At 40.4% G+C, this 25,426-nt stretch overlaps 1 protein-coding gene across 1 annotated transcript; it reads left to right on the top strand.

Moving 5' to 3' along the window:
- The first annotated feature begins 687 nt into the window (after positions 1-687).
- On the top strand, positions 688-11,820 carry LOC104930846 (WW domain-containing adapter protein with coiled-coil). The gene is made up of 13 exons (XM_010745733.3): positions 688-1,048; positions 1,486-1,519; positions 2,486-2,675; positions 3,246-3,337; positions 6,654-6,769; positions 6,956-7,053; positions 7,259-7,537; positions 8,830-8,946; positions 9,250-9,398; positions 9,586-9,677; positions 10,183-10,366; positions 11,110-11,237; positions 11,330-11,820. The coding sequence occupies exons 1-13, from the start codon at positions 1,008-1,010 to the stop codon at positions 11,397-11,399; spliced, it is 1,590 nt and encodes a 529-aa protein (XP_010744035.1). The 5' UTR covers positions 688-1,007; the 3' UTR covers positions 11,400-11,820.
- The last annotated feature ends 13,606 nt before the right edge of the window (positions 11,821-25,426 follow it).

The raw sequence follows: 25,426 nt of genomic DNA, 5'->3' as shown, positions 1-25,426 counted from the left end.
GGGCAAAGTCTTCCTGGCCTTAATAGATAAAGACAACAGAGCAGACCGTGGGTGTGTCTCAGAAAATGGCCAGCCAACGAGATATGAACTCGGAGGAGGAGTCCACAGCACCAACTAGCTCTGTTTTCAGCTGCGTCACGTTATCCAGAGACAGCTAGGCTAATACCGGAAATGAAGCTACTTATTTCAAAATAAAGGCGCAAACTTTAAACTGCCACAGGGAGAAAAAGAAATCTCACATTTGTCGTCGTAACGAGGTCGTCCAGTTTTTCCTCGTTCTTTTTGCCACGTTAAGTAGGTATTGTCTCAATATATAAACAAATATGCAAATAAATACATTTTTAAAATAAATATCTAGAAATGTTTTTAGAAATACATGTCTTAAGTATAACTTAATGTGTGTGTGTGCCATAATGATTCATGATAAGAAACGTCTTGTTAAACGAGCTTGTCACTTTACGAGTATTTTCCAACAATAGCTAAAACAAGTAAAGGAGGCACTATAGTTTTAATTTAGAACTGTGGCAATGTTTTAGCAGTCTTTTCTTCCTATTTAGTAATACATTTGTCTGCTGTGTCCTGTGTTTATGTGTAGACCGCCTAAAAACGGCATTTTAACCAGTTCATCTGATGCGCTTCCCCCTTTTAGCCGATAGTCGCACTTTTATTTTGAAAGGTAAAGCCGGAGATTGTTTTTCTAGCTAAACATCACCGAGGCGTCCGTCTTCTCCGCTTCCTCCTGACTCTGCTGCCTTTCGCTGAGCTACATCGGCCGAGCCAAGCGCATACCGTAACTACATGCCAGATGATGCACTGAGGGTGGTTTTTGATAAAGGCCACCCGCTATGCAGTGCTGGTGCTCGGTGCGCGGCTTGTAGGCGTCCGTTTGTCAGGACAGACTGAGTGTAGCTATCAGGAAGCTGAAGAAAAGAGAAGTGTGAGAGCAGACAGACAGACAGGAGGCCACGGTTCCCCCTCACACACATACATACATCACCACGGCCTTGATGGTGATGTATGCAAGGAAACCAACAAGAGTCAGCGATGGGTAAATCAAGCACACATGTTAACATAAAAAAAAAAAAAAAGCGACGCGCAGGGTTTATCTGTTTTTCTCTTCGTGGACGGGTCGGTCATGTTTGCGTGCATCCGCTAGCTCTCAGTGCTAAGCAGCTAGCGTCAACAGCTATGGATATTTCCTGTAGCTGCTCGACTAACGCTAATGTTAGCTAACTAACGTGTTAATGGTAAACTCTGCCGATACAGGGCGGCTCATTTACGATATATTTCAACCGTTATCGGTTGTTTTTTTACCTCGACACAATGAGCAAACAGCTGTTGCTAAGGGTGTCAAATCGAGCTAGCCCAGCTAACGGCAGCTAATTAGCTGAATATGTTCATAAAGTGCGTTGCCATGGGCAGCGGACTGACCTGATGTTAGCCCTTTATGTGCTAAAACACTGTTTTGTTTTTCTGACCCCACAGGTGCAACGACAGAAGGGATTCACAATCCTATCAGGTATGAAAGTGTTTAATGTGTTCACATCCTGTCATTACTCCGAGCTAACGAGGTGTAATAGAGTATTTTCATATTACAAAGATGAACTGCAGCCTTCATGTTGTTGTTTTGGAGATGCAGCCGTTATAAAATGGCAAGTCTTCCTAACACAGCTCCAGTTAAACCCCCCCGATAATTATGTTATTGATAATACCATGCAACAACATTAAAGGTTTTATTTACATTAACAGCAGGTATTTGAGGATTTTCAAGGAGTGCTCCTCTGCTGTACAAACACGAACATGTCCTGTACCTCCACAAGCCCGACACTATCTCAACACAACGTGAATATAAAATGTACCAACGTTTACAAGAACCTTACACAAACTGCCACACTTCCTATGGGATGTTTTGGAATAGTCATGTAAATTATTTAAAAGGTTTCCTGTAGGACAAATTCAACAAATGCCTTAAGACAGGGAAGCTTGGCTGTACAGTCTCGTTTTAATATTTGCAGACACACACACACACACACACACAGATAGTATTTATTTAAACAAAATAAGTACACACAAAATGGCCTAACACAGTCTTAGAGTTTGTATTAAAAAAAAAGTCTGTCTAATGATTGACTTTAGAATACAAGTACAAAAACTCACAAATATGTAAAACAAATGTATTATATTGAGCAACCCTCTACCTATAAATAAGCAAGCTTAATTCTGAGTCCTATATACTTTTCCCTACGTACATCTCGTGCTTCATGAGTCAAAAGATGTCAGCCACTCCCACTCTGAGTTGCAGTTTATTTTTGTGGATATCAATTCTGTTTTCACTCCGTTATTGGTCTTGGTGGTGTTGCACACCTTCAAAGAAGTCTCCACCACGCACTATATTTTCCAGAAAAGTTCATCACGGTATGAAAATGACACCAGTGTGAGCAAATCCCCAACATCTTTTTTTTCTGCAATGCTTTATCCAATCTAGACCCATAAATCTCAGCCAAAGAGCCAGTCCAGCAGCCTTCACCGTTACGAAAAGGTGCGCGATGGCTCATCAGACCCCACACCCCCTTACAAGATGCTGCGGCGCTCAGACGAAAGTCCTGTCAGTAGACACGGAGACGGCGCGGGACATACCAAGGCAAAAACCTCTCACACTGTTAGAGGGAAAAATGGTAAGCTGTGATGTGGTGGTCTTGGCCGTGGATGCAATTTTATGTTTGATCTTAAATGGTTGTTACAAAGAAAATGCAGCGTCTTAGTCCAGCTAACAGATCGAAAACATCATATGCTCGTGGCTGCGGGGCAAACTAATGACACTCGCCTCGGCTCACTGTGATGAATTGTAAACTGACCAACAAATGCAATCTTCTGATGGTTATTAGTGTCTCCGCAGTTCGTTTTTGCTCCCTTTATGTGTGTGTCTTTCACATACTGTGTGGACTTGTCAGGTCATGTAAGCGCTCTAACTTTTATGATCACTTTTGAGGAGGCATGGGTGCAAAGTTTGATGAAAAGCAAAACATTAACCCAGAAACTGTCACGGAGAACAAAATGAAGCTTTTGATTATTTGAATATCTCACATGAGATCACAATGTAACTATAACTGCTCAGATGTAAATAACGTAAATCGATTACAGTCACAAACAAAGCATTTCTTTCGCAGTTGCGGATGTCACAGAGGATTCAGTCCTCAGCAGAACTTTGTGTATTATCTGTGACGTGATGAATGGCTTTGTTTCAGGGACCAGCGGCTCTCCTCAGGAGAACTCTCACAATAACAGCTCCCACCATGGCTCCGACTCGCATGCGACTCAGAGCAAGCCTGCAGACAGGGTAAGACGTTGCCTTGCATTATCTGATTATATACCCTCAGCGTTTCCTGTAGAAATTGCCGTCACGCCACTTTAGAATGTGGGACATTACTTAGAGGCATCTCTCTGTGAAGACATTTGTCTCAACAACAGTGTGTGATTGAAACGTCACATTTATGTAACTGGCTCTCTGTATGGGGTGGATGGTCCAATTAGATTTCAGACTTCCTCATTAAAAGATTTGATTATCTAATTATTATATCTCACTGATTGGACTGAGCGCTAAGGTCCAATAGAATATCTAACGTGACACACTGTCTATCAGTGTAATGAATATAGGTCGTGGTGTAGTTAAACCGATGCTGTTTGTTGTCATGATTATGAAGTGAGTAGCCAGTGTTGACATAAAATCTACAATGGGCCGACAAATGTGTGGCCAAAAGGCTGGTTTTTCCTCATTTGTGCATCCATCATGAGAGAGATGAGAGCTTTACAGTTCAGGTTTAGCAAGATTAAGAGTAACGATCATGTTTTGCTAATGTATCCCCTCCTGTCCTTCTCTGCTCTACTTTGATATTCACAGGCCCAGAGCCCAGAGTTTGATTAGTCATTAGCCGCTGCAAAAATAACTGTCCAATTTTTGTGGTCCGGCAGTCATAAAGTGTTCCCATTTAAAACCTTTTAAGTTTGGTGCATTGTGAGTGTCAAACCTGCAGTACAGCATCTGTTTTTGTTTATTGACTCAAAGCCCCCCCCCCCATCACACCTCTGTGCTGTCTCACAAGCCCCGGTGTCACACCTAACATTTGTGAACTGTAACAGGCTTGAGAAGTAAGTAACAGCAGTGTTGACAGTGTAGGGTAAATTGAAAAGTATTCAAACTATTTGACTTTTGAGAGACATTAGTAAAATAGTTATTACCATAGTAACCATAAGGAGTTTTTATAGGGGACATGCATTATGTTCTGTTTCTGTTGGAAGGTCATGCAGGATCTTAAAGTGCAACTGCTAATGTCCTCCTCTGGAAAATCAGTCAGCTTTAAAATAAGTTCTCCTTTAAGTAGGAAAAACAGAAGGGGGTTAAGTATATTCTCTTCCCAGAATTGTCAGTATATACATGATCATCAATAATAAAGATACCAGTTTCCATCCAGACTGAAAAGCCCTTTATATCCATTATAGAGGATGAAAATCGAGGGATGCTTACCGTATATATGTATTATATATATTAGTACATATGGATAAGATAAGATGGACTTTATTGATCCCACACTGGGGAAATTCACTTGTTGCAGCGGCTCACATTATACAAGGTGAAGTAAAATACACATAAATAAATAAAATCTAAAATAAATAGGCGTGCCCTGCTGGCTCAACCGGTAGACCTGACTCCCAACCGTCCGGTTCTGACTCCGGCCTGTGGTCTATGGACGTTTCCTTTGTGATGTGTCGTCTTAACAATCTTAGCGTCTGCTAACAGCTGTTCTGTTTTTTGAATGGGTCACCTGATGCATCATGAAGTAGTTTGTATAACGGGGAAAAAAAGCAAATGACTAATCTCCACAGTTCCAAGTCTATGTTTGCACACAAAAAGGATGGAGACTGGTGTTGAATAAACCATGCAAAAAAGTACAAAAAAATACCAAAAACACAGAAGAGTTCAAAGCTACTGTAACTGGCTGCCAAACACGTGGCACCATGGCAACAGCGTATACTTTATTTCATAATACTCTGTCATGTTGTGATCAATTTTTGCAGCACATTTAATACAGATCTTTACCTAATGTAGCTGATGACCATGTTTTCCAAACTGTCCTGTAGAGTTTCAGGTTTTTAAATGTATCACTGCTGACATCCATTCACTTCTATATAGTTTGAAAGTGTAACGCTTGTCAGACTGTAAACAGGGATTGACTTTGAGGCACAAGAGCATTTAAAAACATTTCATGCTTCCAGAGTCCCAAATGTGAGGATTTGCTACTTTTACTTTTAATTTGGGGCTTTAGTCAACCAAAGAAAATCTCGGTCCATTGAAATTCTACTTACTCTTCCACCGATCAATTTGTCGATGGGGGAGAAAAATCTCCATGTTATCTTGAGATTAACTAAATTGACCTCAATGCACTGAGTGCACTCTGCTCGTAGCTGGATGCTAATCAGACTTCACAATGTTGCAAACCAGGTTTGACCATTTCTTCTCACACGTAGCTATATCATTACCGTCAGGATGTGTCTATAAAATACATTTACATACAGCAGCTGCACACATACCAGTGAGGCAAAACAGGTTTCTGTACAACAACAAAGCTAACACATTACGAAGCACTGCAGCTACAGAAAAAGCAACATGAAGTTACTGACATCAAACTTACTGCTTATTATATATTTGGCTTCAAATGAGGCTTAACATTCACACAGTTTTTATTGACTGGCTCTCTGTATTACAACATTACTGTCTGTCCAACATCACCCCAGCCTGGTGGAGTCGCCACTTAGCCACGCAACATGCTAATGCAACGTTCAACAGGTTAACGTACAAAATAAACACCAAAACAACACAGAACAAGGCAAAACTCAGAGCCTTCCCGTTCAAAGCTGGGTCACGGGCAGCTGCTATCGATCCATCGTTGAGCTTGAACCTTTAAGTGGTGCAGACACACATGTTGCCATCAAAAATATACCGTCTACACTCAGCTTCTGTCCTCTGAGGCTCGGGGCTGATGTAAAGATTTCCGCTGGTTCTTTGACATGTCAATTAGTTTGGAGCCGGGTAAATGTTCAGCCTAGCAGTTCTCCTTCAATTGAGCGAGTTCAAAGTTGTGAAAACCTGTGTTTTGATTTCAGTCAAACCATACCGCGATTATTAAATAGAAACACACTTGTTATTTCCAACAATAGAACCTACCACTTTAAAATATAATAGCCCCTGAAAATAATGGTTAAAGTATGTTTTTCACACCAGCACCTGTCTAACTGGTGAGAATTTGGTCAGACAAGCATATTGACCAGCTATAATGCCAATGACCAATAATGGAATGCTATAATACAGTATAGTCACAGGGGATGTTGAATGCTAAGTAGTAATAATACTAAATATGTTTTATTGATTATACTTCACTGCATACTTCACTGCAAAATAAAAAAAATAATTAAATGTCTTTTCACGTGTTTTCAGCAGCTATTTTCCAACATTTATTGTGTTTTGAAAGAAAACATGGAATTGCCTTTACACGGACTTTAATGTTGAGCCCCGAGCCCTAAAGACTGCAGCCTGCTTACATTTTATTTTTCACAGTGGTAGTCATTAACTCTAACATCTCATGTTGTGTCTCTCTCAGCACCAGGACCCAGCAGATGACTGGACAGAACACATCAGCTCGTCTGGGAAGAAGTACTACTATAACTGTAGAACTGAGGTCTCCCAATGGGAGAAGCCCAAGGACCTGTTGGAGAGGCAAGCCTGCTTTACATACGCACACTAGAAGACTTTTTAATCTTTAACCCGAGACAGTAACTGAGATTTTCATTTTTATGCATTACAGGATGCACCGGTCTCAACAGAATATCATTAGCTCAGGGTACAGAGTCTACATGCACGCTGCACATTGTCACTGTTGTTTTACTGCTTTGTTTTCTTCAGGGAACAACGACAGAAAGACTCAGTCAAGATGGCGGCAAACAGTTTCCCCAGGGACATGGACTACAGACAAGAGGCCTTGCAGGACAAAGCCACAACGAGTAAATATGTCTTAATTATAAAACCTAAGCAGTGTGTTCAGGTTTTTATATCTCAGCTTGTGTTTACTTTCTGGATAAACATGAGATGAAGAAGAGAATCTGTGTGCTGCACATATTTACCTTACCTTACGTAAAATTGTAAAAAGAGAACGTAAAATCCTGTGTGAACTAATGCCGCATTCTCCTGCTCTGCTCGTCTCCACAGAGACCACATCAGGGGACCAGTCCACAGCATCCAACTCCGGCCATTCCTCCTCTTCCTCTTCTTCTCAGAGCTTGAGCTCTGCTCCTGGTGCTTTAGGTTCCACTCCCTCCACCATGTCCTCCTCCTCTTCCTCCTCCTCGGGGCAGGTGCCCCAGTCTGTTCAGTCCCCGTCACCAGCGCTGCTGCAGGACCCGGCTCTCCTGCACCAGCTCCTCCCGGCGCTACAGGCTACCCTGCAGATGAACAACGGCAGCATGGACATGGCTAAGCTCAACGAGGGTGAGGGCACGAAAAGATGACGCTTCTGTCTCTCCCACACATAATACTGTCGTGCAGAGAGTGTGTGTTTTTTTTGTTTTTTTGTTTTTTTTTAGTAGTATCACTGGGGTCAGTGAAGTTGTGGACAAATAGTGGCTTTAATGTAGGCGTGTAACAAATAAAACCACACAAAAACAGCTGCTGCATTGCATTAACAGTTATTGGCTGACCCTCACACTGGGGCCATAAGTGCCCCATAATAACCATATTGGCTTAAATATAAAACAGTTTGAACATTATTATATTCAATGACTAGAATCATTTATTCACACCTCAGGTTCTCTTTGAATAGAGGGAGCACTGGCTCCCACAGAGGTAGCCCTCGGCCCTAAAATAAACTACACAATACACTTGTGGCTGTGTATGGTTCTTCCGCACGCTACAGAGGCTCTTGTTTGTTAAATTAATAAATTGTTAAATTGCCAATATGTCTTGTTTCTTCCTGACAAACGTGGCACCATTTAAAAGTGAAGTAACCAGCCTTTCCAATGGTGTGAGACTTGTTGCCAAGAAGATTTGTTACAACAAAGAAATAATCTGCCAAACACAGATTTCCTTACTTTTTGTGCGTAGTTTAGTTTCAGTAGCTCAGTTTAACCAGCAGTAGCTTCTGAAAGTCCGTGTGTGACGTGATTTGCTGCCACCAAGAAACAAAATCCAGACAAATTACTTCTTTTGCTCGTTTGTCGAGCAGTCAATAATTAAAAAGACAAAAAAAAAATCTTTTTGACAGGAGAGGAGAGAAAAAAGCATCTATGTAATATCTCAGTAAAGGATTAGTCCGAGTAAAAGTCTTTTTTTCAGAAGCAGGTGTTGTCTTATATTTGGTCCAGTATGGTAGCTCGTCTGCACACAGCTGTTCATAAAGTCCCTGCACGTATGCTGAAAAATGTCAATACCTGTCCACACCTTATCTCTTAATTGTGTGTTTTCATTGTGTTATTAATGGGTGACGTGGTTCTGCTCTTCCTAATCGGGGCGTTGGATGAATTTCTCGCTATCTCATGTGAACCTGACACACATGTGCGCTTGTTGTTGTTTGACCCCCCCCTCCCCTCCTCCCTCCAGCTGTTTGCGGGTAAAATGACTTTTACATGAACCGGCACCTGTGGCTGGTGAAAAGATTAATCTTCTCTTATCTTAACTGTGTTTTCTGAACCTTAACCATGCGTGTTTGTGCACTCACCTGTTATGTGTCCTTGCTCACTCACTTGTGTATATGTATGTGTGTGTTTCCTCTTTCCTCCCTCCAGTCTTGGCAGCTGCTGTCACCCAAGCTTCCTTGCGGTCTGTGCTTCATAAGCTCCTCACTGCTGGACCCGCTTTCAACGTCACTGCTCTGCTCTCAGCTGCTCAGCACTCCAACCAAGGTACGGCCTCCTCGCTGTATATCACCATCTGCTACACAAACTAATTTCCTGTTTTCTTTGAATTGACCCTGCTCTCCCTGTCGACACCCATCAGGTTTTTTTTTAAGTGGAGCGTAAGATTCAATTTGTTGCCACTGACCTTCAGTCAATGAAATTTAACATTTTATGTAAGTTAACACTGTAAAAAATGTAGAAAAACAAGACAAGGGTAACATTGTTTGTAGAAGATGATTTACACAAAAGGAAAAACATTGTAATGGTCGTCTTACACCCTCGTACTGAATCTACGTCTTCCTGTTTCAGCCCAGCACTCTAGTCAGTCGCCCGTCTCCCTGACGTCGGATGCATCATCACCGCGGCCGTACGTCTCACCACGCAACGGCACACCACAGAGCAACCAGAAATCCATTCTGGGCGTGCACTCTGGCAGCATCACATCCTCACAAACAAGGGTGAGTCTCCAAAAGTAACCAAAAAAACCAAACAAAACAGAAAAGTCCAATACAATGAATGGACTAGTATTTCCCCTCGCTTGTGACTCAACCAATCTTCCTGTTTCTTCTCCACTTGCTTCAACATCTTTTTCTTTCTCCGCTTTTGTTTTCATTCCCCTCTCGCCGTCTGTTCTTGCCTCTTCAGGGCAGTATGTCTTCAGGTAAACAAGGATCAGTCCCCCTGTCTCAGACCGCAGAGAAGCGTCCAGAGGACCCCAGAACTCTCCAGCAGAGAAGGTAGAAACAATCGGGTATCACTCGAACACACCGTTTTGTTTGTGATGATGGATTGCTTGGAAGAAGGCAAACAAATTAAAATCCACACAGAGACAGTCCACCTGAATTACAAATTTGTTTGATAGTTCTTTGGAGGCAGTTCCAAACGAAGCTTCTACAGCGAGCGCTGTGTATTGTCTACGAGTTGTCTTAAGTTTTAAAGCAGCGACACTTTTGCCACTTCTAATGAAGCAGTTCCCTGGATTAGATGTATGTTACTTTTTTGATGCACAACTTGGGCTCATCATGGCACTTAAGTGCTGAAATCCACCATGGAAGGTCGTTATTCACCCGCTTTCTGTCAAAAATATGTCGAGCAGTGTTTGAGTTATTCTGAGATGATGATAAGTGGTTTGAAATAAGTGTTACAGACAGGGATGATCCGCAGTGTCTCTGCCTAATAGGGAAAATGCTCTTGGCTTTCACACCGACTACAGACAGTTAATCAGTTGTCTCGCTCCACCAGCCAGGAGATTCTGTGCGCGGGATCAAACGTACCTGGTGCTGCGTTGCCCCACGTCTCCTCCAGCAGTAACAGCCAAACCCAGGCCGACACCCCTGGCTCCTTCACCCCCACCCTGGCAGCTCATTTTGATGAGAACCTCATCAGACATATCCAAGGATGGCCTTCAGAGAACACTGAGAAACAGGTACTGTCCACCACAGCGATGTTTTATATGTTACTGCTGCTTAATAGTTGTTTTAGTCACACCATCATTATGGAGCTACGAAAGCCGAGAGTGTGTTGACTACTGAGGAGGCTGCAAGGACAAACAGACTTTTACGCTATATTAGCACTGCAAACCACAGCTCTCATTTTGGAGCTACTGTTCAGATCCAGTCTAGAAGAGCAGCGGCACATTGTTTGAAAGTAAACATGGCTTCCACTGATGTGCAGTGGAAGCCATTGAGTTTGTGAGCAGATGTCAGTGAGAATGAGGAGAAATGTATTTATAATAATTATTATTTTTTGCTGAGCAATGGGTACAACTTCTGTACGGAGATGTGTGTGAACGCAGAGACGGAGCCACGATCCGGGATTGTGATGTTCAGAATGTCAAAGGCTGCTTTTAACTACATCTGTCACTAGCGGCTAAACAACAACTCTTTCTCCAAGGTTCCAATAAACCATAATAGCTGAATTGTCTCCTTGACAACTGAGTAACTTCATCTGCAGATGTAAGCCATTAGTTGTAGTTGAAAGCTTTAGAAAAACCATGTAAGCGCTCCTCATGATTGTAATCTTTCTGTGAAACATCCAATAACAAGGTCAAGAGTAAACCTTCAGCTTAACTTTGTTTGGTTTAGTTCAGAATCAGGAAGCTCATGTTGATCCTTGACGTTGGTTGAAGCATGTTGAACTCACAGCGAGCACTCGTACCCTTTCCACCAGGCGGCTCGGTTGCGTGAGGACATCCACAACATGGGCAGCTTGTACATGTCTGAGATCTGCACAGAGATGAAAAACCTTCGCTCCCTGGTCAGAGTGTGTGAAATTCAAGCCACGCTGAGGGAACAGAGGTGAGGCGAATGTTACGTTTACAGAGAGATTCACAGTAACAGACGAAGATTTTCACAGCAACACATTGACGTCTTTTTCTTCTCTGCTACAGAATCCTGTTTCTGAGGCAGCAGAGCAAAGAGCTGGACAAGCTGAAGAACCAGAACTCCTACATGGTGTGAGGAGCTGACCAGAGAAGAAAGGACCAGGATGGATGGATTAAAACAATTGCGGAAGAGGAATAGACATGGACAGCAAGCCTGCCACGGCCTGTTTATTCTCCCTACTAGAGCAACAGAGAAAAACTGTTAGAAGACAAATAAGACAGAAGCTGACAAGGTGAAGCTCCATCATCCTGAACATCCTGTCTTTTTTTTTTTTTTCTTTTCCTTTAAAAAAAAAATAAAAAATAGTTTTTCCAGTGTCCACCACATGAATTGCTCTTGCTGAAAGGTGAAACTGTCAGTTCACCGACTCGGACACTTTAACACAGTGGACATAGAGGACCTGAGGCTCTTTTTTTCAAACAGCACCTTTTCGGACTGTGAACCTTGGATTGTGTGTATTGTATTGGGTTAACTTGTTTTCTGGTGTGCTTTTTGATGTGTAGTGGTCAGGAAAAGATTACAATTCTTCATTCTTGGGGAAAAAAATCAACTAAAACAAACCATTTCATAATAATCGGTGTGACATAGTTCTGAGAGGGTGGAGTGTGAACTCTTCTCGAACGGACTTTGTCATGAAATGTATGGATTAAATGGCAGTGATGTTACTAATGTTCTTTTTTATTCACTATACTTGTCAGTGGTTTTTTGCCATTCCAGTGTGTCTTCAAGCTGGTTGGTTTTACATGTCATGAGATTAGCGAAGACCTTCTGAAAATACTTCAATGTGCTTCAGTCGTTTCGTCCCAGTTGGTGGGAATCTGCATCGTGGTTCCAGTGGTACAAATTCACTGGGAAGTTGAGTGAAACACACCAGATGTTTCAGAGCCATTTTGAGGAAAAGCCTACATTATTGGACCTAGGTTGGCTGTTAGTACATATGAGGTTAAATTCATTTGTAGCCCTGCTGGCCGCTTTCTTATCCCCCCTTTTTTTTTTTTTTTTTTTTTTTGTATGATTGTCAACATTTTTGTTTCTCTCCCATTTTGGAAATATTTCATTCCTTTTTGTGCAGCTTAGCAAGAGAGTAAAAGAAAAGTGACTCAAATCTACGGTCATGTAAAGCTAAATTATTGTTGCACACGGTTCATTACGTCCTTGTCGTCATATTGGAAATGATAAAATGGAAAGACGATTTATTTTTTCAAAAAACAAAACAAAAAAGAAACCCGTGTTTTTTTTGTTTTTGTTTGTTTTATTCATTTTTGTTGACAGCTGTCGTGGCTGCAGCCCTTTTATCAACTGACTAGCCAGATCTGGCTACTTTTTTAAAAAGTTCATTCACACTGAGAGGGTATACTTTTTATATGAACATCACATTAAACTGCAGTCGTACACTTCTACGCTCATTAAGCAACTTCCTTTGTCTCTTGCCTGTTCTTTTTCCTCGTCCTGAATAGTTTCCACCACATCTGATGTGCACACTTTTTTTGGGGTTGGAGGGGTGGGGGGGTTGGGGGCTTTGTATTCCATAAAATATGAGAATAAAATATTATACCACACCTTTTGCTCGACTTTTACTAACTGCTTAACTGCTCTACACTTTGATGAAGTATATGCGTGCGCTATATATCTTCCGGTATGTTTCCTGATTTGAATTATGCATTTTGTAATTTTGCTAAATTAAAGTGAGTAATTATGCAGCTGGAAGAGGGTTAGGCTGATAGCTTTGGGAAATATAATGTGCGATGGGATCAGACCATGCACTTTGTCAATAATTCATGAGGTGTAGGTGTCCCTGCGGTTTTTCCTTGTTTTGGAGCAGCGCAAGACACATTTATAACATTAATGCTGAGTGTCAAAGGAAGTGTGGCTCCATTTCTGACCACAAGATGGTGACAATGAGCAATCTAACCTTGAGTCTGGTTCTGCTTACATATGCATTTTTGCTCTCTCAGCTCTTATCAGATTAAAAAGCTATTACCGCACATGTCCCATTTAAAATGTATCTTTAACAAACGGAGAAAAGTTGGATAAAATCAGAATTGAATTGACCTGTGTTATATTCTAGGCCAGTCCTCGAGCCAACACACACACACACAGGCGTGCAAAAGATGAATGATAATAAAACAGAGCTGCTGATTGACGAGACAAAAGCATGATAAAAAAAACTGTTAAATGAAAAAGTTCAAAATGTCAGAGTATTTCACCACAGTGGTGTATCTAGGATGACATTGAACCCTTGGCCTTTTCATTAGAACACCTCAGCAGCTTTTTTCTTGCTTGCACAGCTCCACAGCTCCACAGCTTTGGAGCCTTCTGCTTCGTTACTCCCATAGATCAGTTGGCACTCCCATAGAACACTTGGCAAACTGTCTCAGATGAGTAAAACGTACACTATTATATTATTATTTTTTTTTTTTCAGTAGCAGACCTTTTTTTCAAAGCTTGTGCTTTTATGTCTTAGAGTTAAGAAAATCGGACTACAGCATTGTCCAATGTAATTATTCTTTTGCATGAGCAGATAAACACTTAAGTAAAGATCAGTTTGGTCATTAAGCAATTTTGACCAAGATGCATACAGAGCCGATTATATTTAAAGAATAAATCAGCTCTCTAAGAGACAATCTACAAGGGGGCTGTTTTTCAAACAGTTTTTTAAGCTTTATTTGACAGAGACAGCTTGAAGAGTGACAGGAATGTAGGGAGAGAGAAATGGGGAATGACACGCGGGAAAGAGCCACAGGTCGGATTCAAACCTTGGGCCGCCGCGTCAAGGACTAAGCCCCACCAACCGAGCCAAACGACACCCCTCAAATAGAGTAAACTGTGTGACTATTTGCCAGTTTTCCATCTTCAACAAAACTCTTTATTTAGAGATTCCATATCTAAGATTGTGAGGCATTTAACATCACTTTAATTACTTTACTTAATTACCTAACCTAGCCCTTCTTTGGACTGGAGCCTCTGGACTGATTTAAATGTAAATGACTCGGCAAGTTTTCCAGGAAAATAGGGTTGCAGCTGGCTCGTTCACTGTAATGTTACTTAACATACTTATACCTTACCAAATAACTTGAACAGCCAACGTAATACATATTGATTTAAGCCAAGAATAAATTATGTAACAGGACAAAACAAAGGTGTATAACTAATTGTTATCTACAAGCTAAGCTGGCTGTGTCTTGGCTAATGTAACATTATGCTAAATAATTGTATTGATTGATTGTATTGATACAATAATTGATTGTAATTTGATGATGTTTATTCTTGCCTATTGGGTGTAAGCACGAGCAACAGGATGCTGACTGCAGTTCAATGCTCAGGGGTGTCATTATTGACAAGGGTTTTCAGTGTATTGAGAACATTTAATGGAATGAAACTTGAGAACAAAATACAGCAGGGAAAATAAAGAACTGAGTACAGAGAAAGAAAGAAGCTCAGGGAGCTACTGTCACCGAGGAGGTGAGTAGTGCTACTTTGTTCCAGCTAGCTAGTGTGTTAGTGGTCATCACCATTGATGATAAAGAAAACTGCAAGTAGTGATGAAGGTGTGGCTCCATTCATTTCTATGGAAGCTGCTCAGTGGCGAATTTAACTAAAAAAGCTGTTTGGAAAATGTCTCAGTGGTTAGGTTTTGTCAACAAACGTGATTATGCATTAATACAAATATCTCTGCCATATTCTGTATATAGAACCACCTAAATCTTGGACCTGATGGTGCTGCTGTGACCCTGCTATCATATTACTGGCAGAAATCTTTGAGATCACAGAATGGATGAAGGTTCTGAGATATCGACTAGATGAAGACAAGGTAACTAAACTTTTTTACATCACTACTTCAACACTCTGCAGACTGCATCTGAGATTTAGTGGTTAGGTGTGTTAAAAATGTTCAATTTGTCTCAGTCCCTCTTTTGCTTTTCTTTTCAGTTTCAATGAACTGCAAGAGTGAGCATGAGCGTTTTTACTAAGTCACTCGTGGAGCCTCAGTAATTGTTGCATTGCCGGGGGAAAGCTTAGAGCTCCACAGCCAACAAAGAAACACCGTTCCATACTTAAGCCAATTAATCTTTTTTTATACTCTTCTAAACTGCTTATTGTATATTAAAAAAATCTTCATTTCATTTGTTATCATTTAATCACAGCACAACACCTGAGACTTTTTCTAGTTGATGCATCAGCAGCTCTTTGTGCAGAGATTACCTAATGTGTCTACCTGAGCTGCATCATTTGTCCTCATACACAGTATTATCAGAGGGCACGCAACTCCAGAGACTGCAGTGAGCTGCTCTCATTACAAACCAATCTGCAACATCTCCGCTTTCTATTACAGTCTCATCACTCGCATAGGAGTAAACACAATTAAAATCTCTGTTTCATTATGTGATCCACGACTCAGGACAGACCCATTAGTTTTAGGATTGGACTCACCTGAGATGATAAAGACTTTATTTATCGCAATTATTTATCTTTATCCGACTGCCAAACAAAATGATTATGTGCTGGCATAGTGCCTCAGACTGAGGAGGAGTCAGTTGTTCCAAATAGTGTTTTCTTTTGTGCCTTTTTGACCATTTCCAGCAGTGACACAGTGTATTTCTGCATAGGTCTGCAACCAGACTTGTAGCTTCTGCATCACTGATGTCACAGCCAGTTTACCATCATGGTACTGGTCTTAGGTAGCTATCACAACTCTGTCATTCCTGAACAGTGGAAAGTGGATGAAAGCAGGATTTGCTGGTAGCTTTGTAGAGGAGCTTCCTTAAGCAGATGTCCATGTCCAGTAAACATTAGCTGACACAGGGGGGTCTGTCAGGCCCATGCAGGCTCTGTGATTGGTCCATCCTTTTCCTGAAATTGTACTAATTATTGTCTCTTCTGCACGATTGTTCGAATGCTGTAATGCATTTGTATTACATTTGTGCCCTCTCTCCTGAGAGCTATTGTGGTTTTGTTTGCTACCTCTCCCTGAATGCCCTCGAAATCCTTGTTACCCCTGGCTACCCATGCATATGGCACAATATCTTCTATAATTACATGTGAAAAAAAGAAGCAAACTGATTATTTTCAGTCCTAAATCTCAGAATTAATTTTTTCCACATTGAGAAATGCTTCAAGGGACTCTCTTAGGATGTTCTCACAGAATTGAATGTGGTTAGTCATATTGTGCCAAAATTGACTATGAATTAATTGGTTCTGCATTTCCACTAGATTAGAAATGCCTTTAGAAGACTAGACTAGTCTCTACGACTGTGCCTTCAGGGCCACCACTTTCTTTCTATCTTCCTGGAATTTACTAGTTCTCCCAGCAACGCATCATTATAATAGTAACCACATTAAGTCCATCGTGGTGCCCGAGAACCTCAGTTCACAAGATTGAGAAAAGATTTATGTTTCTACATTGGTATAGACAAAACTTCACCAGTTACTCTGTATTATATGGCAAAAGTGTAGAATGTTACTACCAGTGCAAGTGCACTGCCATCATTTTTCACTTTTACCAACCTGTTTCATCATTTTATATCACCAGGTTGGACTATTTTTCCAACAGGAATAAAAAAAAATTCTATTATAGGTACTACAAGATATTGCTCATTATGCCCATGAGGCAGCTCAGAAACATTGCACTTCATCACTCCTTAAACCCTGATAGGCTTGATTACTGCCACCTTATATAACAGTCAATATGTCTCCACACCAGTCTGATTGATAGATCCCATCGCTCCTGCCTTCGATCCAGCACTGTTCACTTCGTACAGCGCAGGTTAAAGGTCATCTTCGTGTGCTCTCTGTTTTCAGTTTGTTCATTTGACGATTGACGTCTCCTCACATGCTGAACCTCAATCAGCCGCTCATCAGTCAAGGTGTGTGAGACTGTCCAATGGCCTTCTTTGCCAGCAGTGTCCTTGGAGGACATGGGTAACTGTGCTGATGACCTGCCATGCTATATTAATCACTGTCACATGTTTATTTATGGGTTCCCCTGATCCAAGTGATCCAGCTGTAGGCTCAGCCATTAGCCCTGTTTCTTTATTCACCGCTGCTCCCCATCTCCTGGCTTTTTCTCCTCATCTCACCCTTTTCTCCTTGTTTTTCAATCGGCCCCTCTGTCCTTGTAATCTTGCTCACCCTTCCACTGACCATTTACACCCCCAACATGGACACTCTCTTACTCCTCCTGCCATCGTCCCTGCCAGGGGGGGGTTACATTAAAGTGACCAATCTCCCCTCAAACTGAGCTCAACATTGAAGGAGGGTTGACTTTGTAAAACTTTTGATAAATGAGAGACCTGATGTGCAGTGCCTTTAAAAGCTCACATCGGTCAGACTGTCATTGAGACATGTGTGGTGAGCCTGGGACATGTGTCACTATCCAGGGTCTCTAGATGTAGCTGTGAAGATTTTAGTACACATTGTACCTTTGATAATTTCTACATTAGACTGGTAAAACTTGTGAATTGATGGTTGCAGGTGGGGGTTGGCATATGCCGGTGAGCTATGAATCATATCTTATGATTGAATACCTCAAGTCCACTGAAAAAAGGCCACCTGGGCTGTGATATGTGTCAGGCATGGGTAAAAAAAAAGAAGTCACTTTTCTGTTTCTTGAGAATACCGCCATTATTAAAGGTGCTGAATTATTAATTATTTATGACTCTTTAAAGCCGGTATAATCAATATTTTTATATTATCTATAGACAACATGACTACTTGTATGTGAAAGGGATCACCTTTAGTGGTGGACAAGCGGCAGCCTTTGTGGCTGTGAGGTGAAGCCAATGCTCAAGTGTCAAAAACTGCAGTTCCTTAAACAGCCACTTGAGGCTACAAAACATGTCAGTCTCCATAAGTCCCTATAATAAAATATTCAACTTCACAGCAGAAATAAACATGTTTACAGCCTGGTACAAAAAACAGTTTTGGTCTCTAGCTAATTTCCCCATCCATGACAACTGTACCGAGTCTGAACTCACTTGTTCAAATTAAATTAAGGGATTAAACTTATGCATAATTAACAGCATGGCTGCTTTGACTGACTGAGATGAGTGCCGTTACAGGTGGCTTGTTTGAGCACCCAGGTGTCATTCAGCCCACCTCAGTTCTGCTGATGATCCGCATCTTTGCAGATTTTAAGATTAGCCGGTTGGCGGAAGAGGCATCACACCAACATGGCGGTAGCCAGAGCTGCAGATTTCGAGCTTCAAAGCGCTCTTCAGAAACCTTTGAGTGACGTCACGCATACACTGTCCATTCTTTATACTGTCATTGGTGATTACCACAAAGAATTGTCGTCTGACTCAGTGCAGTTCTCCTTAGCTATATGGAGCTTTTTAGTGTCTTTTAGTAAATTGTTTTGATTTTACCATCCAAAATTTAAAAAAAACTCTACAGACCAACTGTATGCTACCTACCCAATACCAAACATTCAGTTCTTCCTTCAGACTCTCATTTATCAGGTGTCTAGAAGCAAGACTTCAAACGAATGTTATTATGTATGAATGTAGTTAGTCAGGAATATGTACTTTTAGAGAGAAACAGATACAAACCAGGTTTCAGCAGCTGATGATGAAAGACAGAAATGCATGCCTCATACCTGTTTTAGTGTGTTTAATGTGAGATATTTGTCACATGCTAATAGAAACCCATAAACTATTCAACTCATCATCTCTGTGGCAGTTAAGCATCTAAAAATGACAACAAACACACTCAGCTGGAATTGCCTTTCTGCAAGTGTTTGTATGCATCTTTTATTTGGTTTCATTTATTTCCCAGACTAATCTATGTTTTCCAGCCCGGGGAGTTCTGAAATATGTCTATCTAAACATTGATGGCTTATGACTTGCACACAGAATACATAAAAACATCCAGTTATTTTTGAGAGTTGGTGACTTTTTGCCCCCAACCACGGCTGCACAGAATCATTCTGTTGCAAGATGAAGACGTCGTAAGATAATAAGACAGATCTGCTGCAAAGCAGAGCTGGTGTGCAATTTAAAGTAGCAGTGGATTTTTCTACCTGTCAATCAGATAAATATAACCTGATACATTGATGATACATGCTTATTTATACATTTGCTTTAGTGCTGGTTGCATGCAAGATAGAGGATACATGTGATGCAAGTATGAATTAAAGATGCACATAGACACATATAGAAATTCATGAATGGTTCAACTGTGAGTCTTGTCAATCTCATTATGACTGTCAGAAACTGCAACAATAGAAACTCACCACAGGGGAGTGCTGTTAGTCAGTGGTCAGACATACTGATGAAGTCCAACAGAAAACAAGCTCCTCATGGGCTGCTTTGATCCAAGAGTCAATTGAACACATATCCATGGGCAAATTACTGCCTGACGTGCATCCAGAGATGAAATTAAAAACACAACGAACAGTGGCCTGAGGGTAGACTAAAAATCATAAAGGTTTCTAAACAGAAAATCAAAGTGTGCCTGTATTGAAGTATTTCTTTTTTTTTTTTTAATTCTTATGTTCTTTGGCATGAAAAAAATGGTTGAATATTTTATCAAACCAGACAGATCTGGACAATAAATCTGGGTGATCTCAGGAGGTTCTCTAATTACTGTATATCTAAATCACTGCTATTATAACCTCACTCACACTGAAGGATTCATGGTCCAGTGTGTCAAAATATACAAATTATAACATAAGGATGTAACTCAAGCTGCCTGACTGACAAAGAATTTGGGTCTCCATTATCTGAACTGTTTTAATATTTAAAGGTCCAGTGTGCAGGATTTAGTGGCATCTAGTGGTTAGCCTGCAGAATGTAACCAACTGAATCCCACTCACCTTACTCTCCCTTTCCGAGCATGTAGGAGAAACTGTGGCGTATATGCAGTCTTTAAGGTAACCCAGCTCTTACTTAAGTGATGTGTTCTGGCTGCACCACAGCCACTGTGGATGTTCTCACCCATTCTAGACAGACATGTTTGTAACTCCACAGGAAGTGGATGATTATTATTTCTGACAGATGCCACGACTAGCTGCATCAAGAAGCACAGAACAGGTCATGTCAGAAATTTAGATTTTCATGTGCAATGAGCACACGTAGTTACTGTAGACAGGCAGGTGGGGCCAACCAATTATTTCATTTGGGACATGTGAAATGATTAGATGGGTATAAGCCAGTCTTCATATTGACATTTACATATTTTCTTATACATCAGTAGGGTAACATTAAAAGAAGAATCTATTATTAAAAGGGATTGAAAGCATCAGATGCACTGTAAAGCTTATTTTCAATAAGCACTGACACATCCAATACCTAGTGAAGACCAATAATGTAATTCCACCTCAGGCTAAGAAATTTTCCTTTTTAGTCCTTTTAAAGTCCTGAGCTGACAATACTCCGCGGGGCTGCATCAGAATACCAAAATACCACAGCATTGTACTCCACAGCTGGACTGTAAATGTTATTGCTTCATAACAATAAATAACTGGACAGTTCTCAGAAAACTTGGAACAGCATTAGACCGGACCTATTAGCCTTCTGAGAACAATGACAAATTAGCTCAGGGATAATTGCCACGACAAGACCGCTATTGTTTCAAATAGTTACAGCACATTTGTATGGCTCATGGAGCTCCAAGTTGATTAGTGTGACTAAGGAAGATTTTATTTTGGGAGAAGGATAATTAAGTACTTCAACAGCCAAGAGTTTGCTGCCTCACCGGAGGGTCCTCTTCTACTTTAAAGTGTGAACAGGGAGCACTGTGGCCACTAGTGTTTCAGAGTAATGGTACTTCATCTGCGCACACAAAAGGTATATTTCTCTGAAATTTTTTTGAAATCCATGTTAATGAGGACTTATTCTTTGCTAGCTGACAGGAGTGACATATTAAGACGATGAATAAACATAATGATTTTTACGCAGGTGTGCCTTGGACTCGTCACAATAAGGCATTTATCAGGCACTGAACTGTTGCTATTTCAAACAGGGCTAGAGACATGCATTTTTCTGGTAGAAGAAACCCAGTCAGCATCTGCTGTGACCTGCCGTCTGGTGCAGTGCAACACATCTCCTTCACATAGAGTTGTTGACTGAGGCCTTTGTAAATGTTGGCTTACTTCGATGGTTGCACAAAGTTGCAGGATTTGAGCTGGAACTAAAAAACACTGTCGACCAATAATGTAATACCTGCCGATAACGTAATCATTTTGGCCATTTTGAATGTAATAAAGCCAATAATGTAATAACATGCCAGTAATGTAATAACTAGACTGATAAGACTTTTTCATCTAACTCTGAGCAAACACATGTAGGTCACGTGATCAATGATCTCTTCCTGAAATCTAGCACATTCCACTGAGTGATCTAACTACTATATACACTTCACAGTAATGAATTAAATAATATTCCCCCATACGTGAAATTATGAATTTACATATCTAAACAAATAAACAATGGTCTAAATAATGTTTTGTACAACAAATAATTCTCAAACTGGCTTTTACAATCATAATTAAAGAGAGAGAGTGCTGCATAGTGCGTACCCTTGATGAATTAATGTGACGACTATGCCATCCACTATATCTATTTTCGATGAGCAACCTGCACAAAAACTGCAAAATCTTTTATTTCCAAGAAATACAGTCCTATTTATGTATTATTACATTATCGGATAACGATTATTTTAATGCTACACCAATAACGTAATAAATAAATTAATTATTGATATTAATGTAATAAATTATTACATTTTTGGCATGTTATCATGTTATTGGCTTTTTTACATTATTGGACTTTATTACATTATTGGTTGCTACACAAACTGATCCAGATCATCTAAACGTGCTGAATGGGTGACATGTTTGGACTGGGATGTTTTCAGCTTCTAGGACTGGACTGGTTTCACAGCAGACATTCTCCCCTGTCACAGCAGGAAAAACACCAGTTGACATTATAACAGTAACAACAGCTCTGTTCCATTAAGTTCCCAGTAAGAGTGACATTGTGCCAGTACACACAATGAGAGGACCTCCCTTAGGGGAACACAGTTATCATTAATACACCTGCGAGTTTCCTTTTCCACTATGACATGTCAAAATGTCTATTGTGTACAGATCCTTGCAACATGGAGCTATGCATTATCATGCTGTAACATGAGGTGATGGCAGCAGATGAATGGCATAACAATGGGACGAAATGGCATCAATAAAACGCGCTTGTGTTCATTGTCTGCAGCTGATGCCTTCCCATTCTATAACCCCACTGCCTCCATGGGGCCTGAGATGGTTTCTGACAGGTTGTGCAGAAATGTTTTGGTTTGCGTAAGCCGGATGTTGCATCAGCTGTCTGGGTGGTTGTTCTGGATGTGCTGGATGTGGAGGTGCTGGGCTGGTGTGGAAACACGTGATTTGCAGTCATAAGAACAGTTGGATGCACTGCAACATTCTCTAAAACAATGTTGGAGATGGTTTACAGTAGTGAAGTGAACAGGAAACAGCTTTGTTGGATATTCTGAGTTAGCATGCCAATAACATGTTCACTCAAAACAGTGACATCTGTGGCATTGTGTTTTAGACTGGTCTTTTATTGTAACCAGTCCAAGGCACACATGTGCAATAATCATGCTGTTTAATCTGCATCTTGACATGCCACATCTGTCAGGTGGATGGATTGACTTGCAAAAGGGGGAAAATGGCAGCCAAAACCAAAGTATTTAGTTTATATTTTTGCTGAGTGTAAATGTGGGCATCCAGTTCAGTCAACAAGATGACTGTGTTTGGTTTAAAGATATACAAACTTATACTAGAATGATAATGAATTGAGCCGGACCTCCTGCTCGTGAAGTGTGGAGATCTGGCTATAACAAGACAAATCACAAGAGTAAAGGTTTGAATTACTGCCATCATTAATTACCTGCATTAGTTTGTGCAGCTATAGGTTAGCGTTGTTCATGACTAGCACATCCACTGTGGAGCATACAGTATACAGTAGATAAATATAATAAATATTCATTCAGTTTTATATGCATGTTTAGATTCGGTTCTTATGGATAATATCATGTATGTCAGTCGCCATATTTAAAGGTCCAGTGTGTAAGATTTCTCTATCTTGTCTCCTATCCACTTCTCCATTTACAGAATATGACAGAAATGGAATATAATACATACAACTATCTTTTCATTAGTGTATGACCTGAAATAAAAATCTTTATGTTTTTGTTACCTTAGAATGAGCCTCTTACATCTACAGATACTGCTGGTCCTCTTCCATACCATGTTTGTACAGCAGCCCACCATAGTTTCTCCTTTACACCAGGCAGGAGAGACTGATGGGAGGGTTGCAGTCATCAACCACTAAATTAACTACACACTGATCCTTCAAGTTAATGCTTAACTAATGCATGACTCGTGATTCATTTAATTCATTCATAACTAATCATCATGAGGTATCATGAGGTCCCGTTACTCACCATTCACAAATGATCAAGTCACTCTGACTTTATAGTTCATACCTCATCATCACTCAAGGAATGTTTATTCACAATGACTTAATTCCAGTTGCACAAAACATTATTTCAGACTCTCCTAAAGTAATGCTACAGTTATATAGATACACTTTTCTTTTTTTTATCTTATTATAAGATTCTGGCTATAAAAGGAGTCAACTGAAAACATTAAATTAACTGGAGATAATGTTACATTGATTCACTACCCAACTGCAGCTAATAAAATCTGCTTCATTTCAGCTGTCTAAAGGATCTTACAGATCCATTGTTTCAAAAGATGGTGAGATTGGAAGCTTGGCAGGTGTAGCAACCGTAACTAAGAGGGTTCGGCATTGAGAGTCTTTTATTGCTTGTAATTTCAACCTTTCAATTGTAAGAGGAAGATTGTGTTTTTTTTTTTCAAAAGTCTCCCTTTAATCCCAGACAACTTTGTGTTTATATACGTGATGTTGCAAATGTCTTCAAAAAAGATTTTTCATATTTTGTTCAGTCTTTATGTCATCACATAAATAAATATCAATGAGTTGTGCAATGTGCAGTCCAATCAGCAGATTTCCTCCCACTTTGACGGTAGTGTGATTTCCAGTGAACCGTCTAGGATGATTGAAGTCCTACAGCCACCCCTAAATGTTCCATGTGCTTTGGCTTCAGCATTCAATGCAGTTCAATGCGCTTTAATGGATTTTAGAAATGAAAAATCATCAAACATAAAAGATGGACTAATCAATGGAAGGCTTGTTTAAATCAAAAGTTCTGACTTTACGGCTCTTGAACAGCTCCCCTCTGCCTTTCTGCTTCTTCAGGAAAGTTCTTTTGTCCTCCATCTTTACCTCTGATCAAATGTTAGCTGACGTAGCATAGCCCTTTAACTTCCTTTTCATCTTTTTCTCCCCGCCTTGTTTGTAATACACAAATATATTTCTAGAAATGAAAACTACTAAGGGAAAATACCTCACCTCAAAATTTGGCATCTGGTTGGTGAGCCAGCACGTTGCAGCAGTGTAGGCTGTACTGATGACACAGTGCACCCAACTATTAGAACTATTGGCCCTGCTGGCAAACATGTCACTTTGTGATTTGTATTTGAGTGAGGCTGTACTGAGGCTGCAGATGGAAATAGAAAGAAAAGGACTAAATAATTATCCCTCAAGCTTGTGTTTTTGGTGAGTGGGTGGTTTTTGATCATTTGACAAAACAACATTAAATGCTGATTCATTATGATGCATCTGTGAAGCTGCCACACCAGCGGTCTTACTCAGAGTGTGTAGTCCTGGTGCCAAATTACAAATTACAATTATTGCACGACAATAGCCTGATGGGGCCAATTTGATTGCAAGACGCACAGAACAACAAAACACTTATCACAGTGTGGAGCTACTTTTGAAACACTCCCTGACCTCTGACCTTCAGCATCAGCATGACTGGACAAAATGGAGCTCAGTGAATGTAAAGGAAGCTTTATGGCAATATTAAAAAGAAAAAGAAGTCTGTGACTGACAGAACTGTCTCTGTATGGATATTTTATTTTATTTATTATTATTGATTATTTTATTGATAAATGAGTGTACTGCTGTTTTATAAGCATTTCTGCCCTACAAAGTAAAATGTTTGCTGTGTATCTGGCT

The sequence above is a fragment of the Larimichthys crocea genome, chromosome XII (genome assembly GCF_000972845.2).
Source record: "Larimichthys crocea isolate SSNF chromosome XII, L_crocea_2.0, whole genome shotgun sequence".
NCBI classification, from domain to species: domain Eukaryota; kingdom Metazoa; phylum Chordata; class Actinopteri; family Sciaenidae; genus Larimichthys; species Larimichthys crocea.
This window is presented reverse-complemented; position numbering and strand designations above follow the sequence as displayed.